The following is a 13072-nucleotide window of genomic DNA, read 5'->3' as shown; positions in this document are numbered from 1 at the left end:
TGGGGTGGCTAGTTGATCGGTCTTCATTCCTTACCCTATTTCTAGTTCTCTGATTCATTTCGTCTCCAACTTTTGTTAAATTTGATTGTTGTAAAATTGCTTGATCTCACTTAGTTTGATCAAGGAACATCAAGCAAATTATTACCTTCTCCCACACCATGTTAGCTATTCAGTTTGATTGTACATGGAAACAAAAAAACAAAAACCCCATGGTGTAGCTTGTATACAAGGCCCCTCTCCCACACCATGCACTTGTTTTTGTGTGTACAAGGCCCCTCTCCCAGGATGTAGCTTGTATATAGAAACATAAAAACTCATGCCTCTATATAATTGTTTCTTAAACGTGAATCAAAATGCACGTTTCGACACAATGCTATACTATAGTTAAAAAGTACACTGACTCACAGTTTGAAAAAATAATGTTGGACTCTTTAACAAGATCAAATTAATCCCGAATGTTGAATGACCTTATCGGTATTCACAAATTTTATTTACAGATTTTTTTAGGGCTGTTTTATTAATTCCCCACAATTTGTTGAATACATCTCATAATAAAAAATTCTCTCTATAATTCCAATTTTACCCTTACTTATGTTGAATCCACCCTCACCTCCAAGAAAACAAAAATCTCAAATTCCCACCGTCACCGAGCTCAACACCCCACTATCGCCAGTGTCTGGGTGTCCATATCCTCGATTTTATTTACACTAATCGCATGTTCTCAATATCAAAACATTCGAGAGAGGATCCTTGCCGGATCCTCTTTGTGAGGATCCCCAGGATCCTCCAGTCACATCCGTTAATCATACATCGTACGATTAATTTTTGTCAGTTACTGTTTATATTCAATTTTAAATAAAAAAAATTACAATCATTTCTAATTACACTATGTACGATGAACGGATATGATATGAAGATCCCTGGGATCCTCACAAAAAAGATCCAGTGAGGATGCTCACTCAAAACATTCATCCTTGCACTTATTATTATTATTATTTTAATAATATTCATTTCTTTGCTTGGGCGTTCGGAATTGAAATTGGTATAGTTCTCAAATCAAGAATTAGACCCAATTTAAAAATAAAAAAAAAAATTGTATAGCATTAGGGAGATATTTATCAAAAGCAATTGGGAATAAACTCCTTACCCAATTTCGAGAAACATGTCCTACTAATCCCATTATAGCAAAGAAGATAGAAATTAGAAACTAGAAATCAATTGCCTGAATAATCAATCAGTCATTCCAAGTGACCTGTCATATGCAATCATTGTGATGAGTATGGCCATCTCCAACCGAATGGGGGCCAAATGGTCATGTTTAGCCCTATAGTCCTACAAGAAATTATATTTTAATGAACAGTGTCATGCCATATTTTATACCATCTCCAACCGAGGGGGCCATAGGCCAAACATAGCCCTTTAACAAAAAACTCATCTCCAACTAAGGGGGCCAAAGGGTCATAGGCCAAACATAACCCCCTCAATAATTTATTATTTTAATTGAATTAATATGGTTAATTAAATTAAACTACCATATTAAAAAAGGGTTTCCGGACATACTTTGAGTGCCACTTACCACAATAACAAAGAAAGCATGGTATTCTTGCACCTGCCACAAAGTCAAGCTTGACATTCTAGCACTGGAGGGTTGGCTGGCTGGCTGTAAAAGGCCAGCCCGCTGGCCTGATTTCAAGGTTTTGGCCCGATGGGGCCCACAAGCCATTTGGCCTAGCCCTCGGTTGGATACGATTTTCATGTCAATCCGAGCTATTTTTTAGCCTTATGACCCTTTGGCCGGGTTGGAGATGGCCTAACATATTTCCAAACAAATTCACATTCAATTTGTAAAGGGAAAATGAAAGAGAAGCAGCACACAATTTCAATTCATAAGGCCATCTCCAACCGAATGAGGGCCAAATGGCCATGTTTAGCCCTATAGCACTGCATTAAATTATATTTTAATGAACAGTATCAAGCTATATTTTATATCATCTCCACTCGAGGGGGCCAAAGGGTTATAGGCCAAATATAACCTTTTGACAAAAAAACCCATCTCTAATAGAAGAGACCAAAGGGCCATAAGCTAAACATAACTCCCTCAATAATTTATTATTTTAATGGAATTAATATGGTTAATTAAATTAAACTATCATATTAAAATAAGGTTTCGGACATATTTTGAGTGCCACTTGCCAAAATAACGAAGAAAGCGTGGTATTCTTGCACCTGCCACAAAGTCAATCTTGACATTCTGACGCTAGAAGGCTGGGCTAGAAGGCTAGATAGCTGGCTGGAAATGGCCAACCCGCTGGCCTAATTTGGGAGTTTTGGCCCAGAGGGCCCACAAGCACTTTGGCCCACACAAGCACTTTGGCCCAACCCTCAGTTGGAGACTGTTTTTGTGTCATTTCGAGCTATTTTTAGCCCTATGTCCATTTGGCTTGGTCGGTTGGAGATGACCTAAGTTGAAATGAACCAATACATGCAGGAGAATAAGGGTCATTGGAAAACAATGTTCAGGCTGTAACCTGAAATCAATTATGAATAAATTCATTACCCAATTTCGAGAAACATGTCCTACTAATCCCATTATAGCAAAGAAGATAGAAAATCAGAAATCAGAAATCAATTGCCTAAATAATCAGTCATTCCAAGCGATCTGTCATATGCAATCCTTGTGATGAGTAAGGTCATCTCCAACCGAATGAGGGCCAAAGGGTCATATTTAGGCCTATAAGCCTTGCAAGAAATTATATTTTAATTAACAGTGTCAGGCCATATTTTATACCATCTCCAACCGAGGGGGCCAAAAGGCCATAGGCCAAACATAACCTCCTCAATAATTTATTATTTTAATTGAATTAATATGGTTAATTAAATTAAACTAACATATTAAAATAAGGTTTTCGGACATATTTTGAGTGTCACTTGCCACAATAACGAAGAAAGCATGGTATTCTTGCCCCCTGCCACAAAGTCAAGCTTGACATTCTGGCATTTGAGGGTTGGGCTAGAGAGTTGGCTGGCTAGCTGGAAATGGCGAGTCCGCTGGTCTAATTTGGAGGTTTTAGCCTAGTGGGGCCCACAAGCCCTTTGGCCTAGCCCTCGGTTGGAGATGATTTTTGTGTCATTCCGAGCTATTTTTAGCCTCATAGCCATTTGGCCGGGTCGGTTGGAGATGGCCTAACATATTTCCAAATGAATTCACATTCAATTTGTCAAGGGAAAATGAAAGAGAAACAGCACACAATTTCAATTCATAAGGCCATCTTCAACCGAATGAGGGCCAATGGCCATGTTTAGCCCTATAGCCTTGCAAGAAATTATATTTTAATGAACAGTGTCAGGCCATATTTTATACCATCACCAACCGAGGGGTCAAAGGGCCATAGGCCAAACATAACTTTCTTAATAATTTATTTTTTAATTGAATTAATATGGTTAATTAAATTAAACTACCATATTAAAATAAGGTTTTTTGACATATTTTGAGTGCCACTTACTACAATAACGAATAAAGCGTGGTATTCTTGCACCTGCCACAAAATCAATCTTGACATTCTGAAGCTGGAAAGCTGGGCTAAAGGGCTGGCTGGCTGGAAATGGCCAACCTGCTGGCCAAATTTTGGGGTTTTCGTCCGATGGGGCCCACAAGCCCTTTGGCCTAACCCTCAGTCGGAGACTATTTTCGTGTCATTTTGAGCTATTTTAGCCCTATGGCCATTTGGCCGAGTAGGTTAGAGATGTCCTAAGTTGAAAGGGAACCAATACATGCAGGAGAATAAGGGTCATTGGAAAACAATGTTCAGGTTGTAACTTGGCCTCTCCAAACGTTTGTTTGATTGGAGAGGACACAATAGAGTCAACTGCGAGAGGTGGTGGTGAAATGAATGGTTGTGCCATTTTTTGTCTTGTAGGGTGGGGTGGATTTAACAAAAGCAAGGGTAAAGCTAGAATTATTGGGGAAAATTTTAATTGTGGGGTGTTAATAAAATAACTTTTTTTTTAACTCTAATATTTGAAAATTTCAATTAAAATTTAGTGTTAGATTACATATTGATTCTAGTCTTTTGATGTGTGGCTTAATTTAAATTCATATTCTATTTTTGTTTTAATATTGGGTCACATAACAAACTCATATTGCAATGTCATACTTCAATTTACAAATTTGTTACAGTGTTATATATCCATTACATATTCGGTCAAATTAGCCGTTAATTATTATGGCATGGGATAGGTGGGTCCCCCTTTCTTGTATCGAACATTTATCTAAACTTTACCTTATTTAAGGATTAAAGTTTAGTTTGTGAGGACATGAAGGTTGAAGAGTATCACATTAGTGAAAGGAAAGACCTTGCAATGGTTTATAAGTAAGTTAGGCTATTCCCCATATTGTCAATTGGTTTTACGGTGAAGCCTCAACTTTTTTCATGGTATCAAAGAAAGGTTCGCCTACATGTGAAACCCAATGGCCACACATGCTCCACGTCACCCAATTGTCTTGTCCACGTGTTTGACTTAAAAATTTGTCACATGTGAAGGGGTGTGCGAGGATCTGAAGGTTAAAGTGCCTCACATCGATGAAGAAGAAATCATGCAAGGGCATATAAGTAAGTTGAGCTACTTCTCATATTGCTAATTGGTTTTATAATAGAACCTCAACTTCCTTCATGGTATCAGACCATGTTGGCCTACGTGTGAAGCTCAATGGTCATACGTACTCCACGTCATCCAATTCATTTGGCCTGATAATTCACAACACGTGAAGGGTGTGTGAGGATGCGAAGGCAAAAGAGTCTCACATCAGGAAAATAACAAAAAACAAAAAAAAAAACCAACCTTGTAAGAACTTATAAAAAGTACATATTGCCAATTAGTATGTGATTGAACCTTACAAGATTTATCCTTTCATAATTTTCTATTGGCTTTTTAGCTAAAATGGTCCCTAAGATTTGCATAACTCCTCAGTTTGGTTCCTGAGATTTGATATCAATAGAAGTGGTCCGTGAGATTATCCACCATCAATCATTTTGGTCCTTGGATGAAAAATTATGTTAAATAAGGATTTATAATGACAAAATTACCCTCAATTTAATAAACAATATTGAAATACAAGACAATACTGCAGCAACAATACCACTTTGATGCTTCTTTAGGATTTATTCATTAAACGTTGTGTTTTTCTGAATTTAGGTTATTATTGCTTCTGCAGTCCGAACCGGCAATGGTGTTAGCAATGTGGAAATTAATAGATACTGAAAACAATCATACATAGCCAAATACCTACACAAATAATGGAAATTAATATTCTAATTTTCGTATAACTACCCTATATATTTTTTTTAAGTCGGAGTGATAGGGTTAGTAACTTAGATATTTTCATGTTAGATTAGCTATTGACAGAGTTCGAACCTACGCCGTCATGTAAGGGCACAATACATTTTCATCACTGTGGTAAAGGGTCACTTGCAATAATTACCCTATATACAAGGAGGATATCATTTGGTTGTTGATTTATGGATAAGATTACAGTATAATTCACTTTCAGTCACCTTAATGATTTCTGCCACTTCGTATTCGAATTGATTCCGAACTACTCCATATTTCTTATTTTAAATTCTTTCTGGATCTGCAATAGATATATTTATAAACAGATTTAGTTGTATATTGTTCTTGGGGATCTTGTAATCTATTGTCCCTCAACAACTAATTAGTTTAAAAGCAAAATCTTATTTCTACGGGTAATTATAGATTTGTCAATGGAATATGTAGTTTGGTGATGTATAAAGCATCAGAGACAAGTACCTGACAACTCTCCAAGAATACAGCAACAACAACAATTAAGCTTTATCTCACTAAGTGTAGTCGGCAGTATGAATTCTAGAATGCCATTACGCTCGATTTTGCTTCATGTCTTCCGTTAGCTACAAGTACTCCATACCTTTCTTAAAGTCTCTTTCCAAGTCTTCCTAAGTCTTCCTCTACCTCTTTTTCCTTTAGCTTCCGTCTCATAGTCGCATCTTCTAACCAGAGCATCTGTAGGTCTTCAATTCATGTGTCCAAATCACCTTAACCGATTTTCTTATCTTATCTTCTTAAATATGTTTTGTTAACTCGTCCAGTACCAATTCAAAAAGGCAAGGACTTAAAGCTGCCTTGGTGTAACACTATGGTTATGGTAAAGCTTTTAGTGTCCTTCATGAATTCTTACTGCAGTCCTTACTCCATTATACATATCATTTATTACTTGGGTATATGCTACTTATACCTACTCCTTTCTTCTTTAGAATCCTCAAAAAATTTCTCTTATCATACATTTTTTTCCAAATACATAAAAACCATGTGCAAATTATTATGCATATCTTTGTATCATCCAATTGGTCTTTGTAAGAGATAGATTGTCTCTATAGTCGAGCGCCCTGACATAAACCCGAATTGATTGTCTATGATCCGCGTATCTTGCCTTAGTCTATACTCAATTATTCTCTCCCAAAGATTCATTGTATGACTCATTAATTTAATACCCCTATAGTTCATGCAATTTTTTATTACGCTGTTATTCTTGTAGATAGGCACCGGAGTGCTTTTTCACCACTCATTTGGCATCTTCTTCGTTTTCAATATCGTATTGAAAAGATTTATGAGACATGCTATACCCATCTTTCCCAAGACCTTCCACACTTCAATCGGCATATCCTCAGGACCTATTGCTTTTCTATGCTTCATTTTTTCAAAGCTAAAACCACTTCCTCTTTCCTTATTCGGCGGTAGAAGGAATAATTTCTACACTCTTCCGAGTTACTCCACTCACCTAAAGAAGTACTTGTTTTGTGTCCTTCATTGAAAAGATTATGAAAAAAGCTCTCAATCTATCTTTAACCACGTTCTCGTAGCTAGAACATTTCCATTCTCATCCTTGATGCACCTTACTTGGTTCAAGTCTCTTGTCTTCCATTCCCTTGGATATCCAATAGTCATTCTGTGGTATCTAATCACTTATACATGTCGTCAAAAGTCAATATCTTCACTTCTCCAACGACTTTCTGTGGCTCATTTTTCGCTACCTTATACCTCTCACCATTTTCATCGGTTCTATCCTTGTATAAGGCTTTACAACATTCCTTCTTAGCCTTAACTTTGGTATTTTTGAAAGGCATTTCATCAAAGATCTTATAATCATTATTATCTAGATATTTAAGTAAAAATTGTAGATTAAATAGGGGTGGTAGCGGCGGCAATAGAGGGGAGGCAGATAGAGGTAATGGAAATGATGGTAGATCTGGGAAGGTGATGGCAGTAATTATGGTGGGGCTGGGTTATGTGGAGGTGATGCTATGCTACCGATGGTTGTGGAAATGATGAGGGTGGGGTGGGTAACAGTGTAAGCGGTGGCGGCGGTGGTGATGGTTGTAGTAGTGGTGATGACCTTGGTAAGGTGGTGGTAGGATACATAATTTCTATATGATCTTTGTAAGGTGGTGATGGCCTTAATAAAGAGGTGGTGGTAGTAGTGACTCTTCATTCCTTAGCCTAAATCTTCAAACAAATTGAGGTTCAACCTTAAAACTAATTGACAATTGGAGGTAACCTAAATGCTTATAAGAGATTGCATGGTTTGCTCCTCACTGTTGTGGACTTTTTCCTCACATTCTCACACACCCCTCCACGTGTGGCAAATTTTCAATCCTAACTTATGGACAACACAAATCACTAGACATGGAGCATATGAGGCCGTTAGGCATCACACGTGAGGCCGTTAAGCATCATACATAAGGTTGTTAGGCATCACACGTGGGCCAACTTGCTCTAAGGTACCATTTGGAAATATGTGGAGTAGCCGAACACCTTATAAGCCCTTGCTTGGTTTGATCCCTCATCGATGTGGGACTTTGTTCTCACATTCTCACAACCTTTCCCACTTTTGGACCTTTATTTTGCTTCCTTTCTCTTGCCAAAGTCTAAACTGGTTCATAGCTCCAAGTCTTTGTTTTTTATTACAAGTGATATTGTATGCTAAAGAGGAAGGTCCTAACCACCAAGGAAATCAACCACTTGCAACTCAAAGTCTTTATTTTCAAATTTATTTAACGTGTTACCATTACTACTATTATTTTAAAACAATAATATATTTACACTAAGGGGGTGGGAAATTGAGCCAAACCACAATTATGGGTCAACCAACAGGTTGGTGCAAGTTTGGGTGGATTACAACCTGAGTGTGTCTGAGATTACAAGGTGTTGTGATTGAGCTCGTATATATTCAACTTAATAGAACCCAATAATTGGAAGAAATTGTAAAATAGGTTGGTGTTGGGTTTGGGTGGAGTCTAACATGAGTGTGTCCAAAACAGTATTCTAAAAATCTAGGTGGCCGCCTAGGAGTTAGGCTAGGACCAGCTGCCGGGATGCCTAGTTAAGTCGGGAGAAAAATCAAGGAATAGATAAGGCGGGTGCCTAGGAAGCATAAGCAGGTGCCTAACTAACCTAGGCGGTCTGGGCGTGGTTGAAAATTATGTGAAAACCGGAGTATGATTACCGTTTGAATATCGCAAAACCAAACCGTTTCGCGTGGTCCTATTTGGTTTGTGTTTCAGTTTTATGTTCCAAGTGCCCACCCCTAACTCCAATTCCAACTTGACAAACTCTCACCCTTTTCTCCTTTTTCTTTGTTTTGACCATTGGCCAATGAGGCTCCGCCACTTAGCATTCTATTTAACAAAAGGGCCAGCTGCCTTCCATGTGTACACTTAGACAATACTTTTTTACACCACGTGTTTCATGTCGTTATTGCTCATAAAATTCACTATAAATTAATATGACCTATGAAAAATATTTTGTAAAGTGCTACAGAATCTTAACCACTTGAATTTTCATCTCATTTCATCAAGTTCACTAAATTACTAAAGAAAACATCTAATACTTTTAGATATTGTATTTGAAGTAACAAATATATATATATATATATATATATATATATATATATTAGAACACTGGTCTTAAATCATAACAAGTTATGACTGAGGTCGTGTATATTCAACTCAATAAACCCCGATTGGTGTGCCTCAATCATAAAGGATGGATTAATTTAGGAAGTGTGTCTAAAATCATAACTCTTGAGACATAAATTAGCCACATTCAAGGAGAATGTCACGTGGACTATTAGCTCAATGTGACAGATTTACCCTTAAACTCATGAGCAGATAGCACACAAAATCCTAGTTGGCTAAGCATATGCCTACCCTATAGGTTTTGGGCCTTCAGCTTTAAGTACATATCAAGGTCTCCTTGCTAGGCCCATGATATCCCTACTGTTGCAACCGTGTCTTTCACTGAGCTCAAGGAGGCAGAAGTCGACTCTTCAAAGTCTCCCTTGGGTGTCCTCTGTCCTACCACCATAAAGCTGCCCCAGTAGTTTCTTCAGTGAGGTATACACCATACTAGCAGAAAACTAAGGCACTGCTAGCCGACTACCTATGATGAGTCTCTCCCACAAATAGTCAACAAACAAAGAGATCGGTAATTGCCATTTACCACTCATAACTCTCTCACGTTCAGTTTCTTTAAATTTTTTCTAACTTATGCATTTGAGACCCTTGGGCGAGCACCATTTTCTTTTTTCTCGAGTGTTTGTCAATTAGTCTAGCGATATTGTTTCTCAGGTGGAATTTTTGTCAGTCTATCTTTAGTGGAAATTTACATCCACATTAACGAGTAGTGATGAGCTCATATATAGTCAACTCAGTGGATTTGAATTTGTGTCTCAATTGTAAATGATGAGTTAATATGTAGGTTTTGCTTCGAGTCCACATGGTTTACACCTCTAATAGGAGAGAGGAATGTGCTTTTATTTCTGAAAAAAATATTGTGAACTATTTGAAGTTTATTTACATTTTACCTTTATTGCTTCACCATTTAATATTTAATATGGAAGAGCTTGACTCCTTAAATTAAAGAGGAGTTCCTCATCAAAATACTTCGTGGTCTATTCATAGAACTTTGTGAATATGATCTAAACCATTCATTTATAAATCAGTCTATAAAAATCGTCTCTGTAAAGATACAATTAAAACTAAGATTGTTTAATCACTCAATTGTAGCAAATAGATAGACGGTTCATAATGCCTTTATCGAATCCGTCCATATGTTTTTGTAAAGTTTGATGACTAAATAATCTTAGTTCTAATTGATTTTTTGTTGAGATGATCTTTACATAGTAATTTATAATATAAATGGTTTCGATCATAAACACGAAATATTGTGAATAGACCTGGAGATAATTTAAGGAGGAATTCCTCCTAAATTCTCGAGGAGCCAAGTCTTTCTCTATTTAATAATTTAATGAGATAATGTTAAATTTTATTAGTAGATCTCAGAGATAAAAGAGTAAAATAAACTAAATAGTGGTAAAAAGATACGAAGATGAAACAAGTAGTTATAGTGCATAACAAGGATGACTGATTACAGTCAAGCCTCAAACATAGACCAAGTTTGTTTCTCCGAATACAAGAAAATAGACCAAGTTTGAGCTTCCTTTGCTAAGCCCAAAAACATAGAAGAAAGATATTTCATTCAAAAATGAAACTCTAACCTCTTAAAAAACTATATTAAAAACCAGGCCATGGGGTTCCTTATTTGTCACAGCAGGCGGGTAAACTCAACGTGGCAGCAACCAGTCAACCACGCAAAAATAGGAACTAAAAAACCCTCCAGAAAATACATATAGCAAGAACCCTCATGGCAAAATAAAGACCCAAATGGGGGATGTCAGAAAATAAGGGAGACTCACATCACAGGAATGGAAAAAAGTAGCTAGTAGCAAAGGGTTGGGAAAAGATAACTTTTAGGTAATTCGGATAATGTACAGGTTGCAGAAACAGAATCCTTAGAATATCTGCCCCATATGGCATCTCACATGAACGTCAACAGAGCCCCTCGCAACTTTCTTGCTAGATCCTTCACTGTCATATTGAATCCATCATCCATCTGCAGGTGAGATGCAAACTTTTATTTAATCAATTATAAAAAGGACATACGCATTTTGTTTGGATAACATCTCTTGTCAGACTCTGACATATGTTTGTGATGCTACTGTAAATATGTGTCGCACAAAAACAAAATATCAACATGACCAATCATTGAGATTTACAATCTAGCTACATAAAAGTCTAGCAAAAGAGCATTAATAACTCGATGATGTTACAAGCGACAAGTTATACCTGAGACATAATGGTTATGTCTAGAGTGGAGGCCCCAAATGGCAAGACGCTGCTATTAACCACAGATAATTGAAGCTTTTCAATTTCGCTTAGTATTTTCACCACAACTCCTTTCTGTTTCTCGCAGTGGATTCGAATCAATACATCCTTTTCTGAAACTCTTGCTTCAATTTCTGGGAGTGCAGCTTCGTCGGGGCCGCAACCATCAAAGTTTTCATCACATGAAGAGGTGTCATCATCAGCGGAGAGTTGAGACTTTTTCACAAATACCACGGATTCCACAGTTCTTTTCTTGGATCGTTCCTCAAGCACTTTCACCCTTTCTTGAAGCTCCTTCACATGCTTTATAGCATCTCCAAGAACAGAAGCTTTGTCCATCTATACCCAAGAAATTGAAATATTACAGTGTTAATAAACATACATAATTTATATAATTAGAGTCCATTCTATGATTCGTTGACATTATAAGATAACGGGCTAATGGCTAATGTTTACCAGACATATATATTTATATGCTTTGTCGTCAAAGTGTTAAATAAACCATGTACTAATTTGTATAAGAATTGGGGTTTTGATCATCTTTGTCAAGAAAAATACAGTACCTTCTTTAGGCCAGGGACGATCGCAGAAAGAGCTATGAACCGCTGGCTGAGCTTTTCTCTCCGCTTTCTTTCAGCCATTATGTGGTCTTGAGCATGTGAAGGTGTTCTACTTGTTGGGCAAGGCCTCTTAGTGCCCTGGCTACTGCCTTTTGCTTCATAGTCTTGAGCATGTGAAAACCGCATATTAATTTGGGAAGGTACCTCATCCTTTGGCTTCAACGCAGGCTCAAATTTATTACAAAACTTTTGAGGCTTGGAAGGCAGTGGCGAGTTCAAGTTCTCAAAAGAAAGAATCTGGGAGGAGGAAGAGCAAGGTTTTGGTGAAACATTTTCTGTGATGATAGAGTTCCAGCTGCTAGTCTTGAGCAGTTTGGCTGGCCTCTCAAAGCTGGTGCCATGAGAAGTCTCATTAATGGATGAACCACCACTTGATGCAATGGTCGTCGTGGTGGGGGTGTTTTTGGTTGTCAAAGTTGAGTAAGAGGAATAGCTCTCGGAAGAGAAAGATTGTTTGAAATTCTCCCCAAGGGCAGTGCCAATATCATGTGCATTAAACCCGTCATCTAGACTGTTCAAGTGACATTGAGGAATGAAACTGTAGTCCATTCCCTGCAAATTGGAACAAAAAAATATTACAATAAATTTATATAAATACTTCGCAGATAACAAAAGCTACAATATTTGATTGCTAATAATTAAACTGTATTTTGTTATTACACCATATGTATTCTCAGAACTTAGAAGTCAGAAAATTACCAATTCAGAAAACCATTTGGCTGATGATACGTCCATATTAATGCAGCTCAGCTAGTTCCCCTGTTTAATCAAATCTAGTGACAAGATAATCCTGGAGAGCAAGAGAATCACCGTCAGGTATCAATTTACAATTTATGTAATAAAAAAAGAAACAAGAAGTTGCAGCCGAATGTTAACCATGAAACTTGAGGAATGGAACTTAATTAAGGAAACCCTATTGATTAATTCACTGGGAGAGAAATATGGAAGCTTACCCTTCTCCTTTGAGTTGCAGAAAGTGATGTTGCTACTGCACTTTTATACTAGTTGTCCTCCTCCTATACCCTCGTGTGAAAATTCTGTAGTTATCGTCTTATTCATTTATTTATATTATTATTTATCATTATAATGGTACTTAGTATTATTATTACTACCAATGAAATTTGAAAAAAAAAAAAAAAGCTGGCTACCTTCTTTCATACTACATAGTCGTTGACGTATGGTTAAATCATTGTGCAT

At 37.1% G+C, this 13072-nt stretch overlaps 1 protein-coding gene across 2 annotated transcripts; it reads right to left on the bottom strand.

Moving 5' to 3' along the window:
- Window positions 1–10420: 10420 nt before the first annotated feature.
- On the bottom strand, window positions 10421–12847 carry LOC126586837 (transcription factor bHLH18-like). Of its 2 annotated transcripts, none has more exons than XM_050251894.1 (5): window positions 12829–12847; window positions 12575–12665; window positions 11819–12427; window positions 11217–11594; window positions 10421–10983 (listed from the first exon to the last, which is right to left on the bottom strand). In XM_050251894.1, the coding sequence occupies exons 2-5, from the start codon at window positions 12608–12610 to the stop codon at window positions 10909–10911; spliced, it is 1098 nt and encodes a 365-aa protein (XP_050107851.1). In that variant the 5' UTR covers window positions 12611–12665; window positions 12829–12847; the 3' UTR covers window positions 10421–10908. The 2 variants fall into 2 exon arrangements, with proteins under 2 accessions (XP_050107851.1, XP_050107791.1); XM_050251834.1 differs by lacking the exon at window positions 12829–12847 and adding an exon at window positions 12752–12770.
- Window positions 12848–13072: the final 225 nt, after the last annotated feature.

Source organism: Malus sylvestris, chromosome 1 (genome assembly GCF_916048215.2).
Source record: "Malus sylvestris chromosome 1, drMalSylv7.2, whole genome shotgun sequence".
Lineage (NCBI taxonomy): Eukaryota > Viridiplantae > Streptophyta > Magnoliopsida > Rosales > Rosaceae > Malus > Malus sylvestris.
This window is presented reverse-complemented; position numbering and strand designations above follow the sequence as displayed.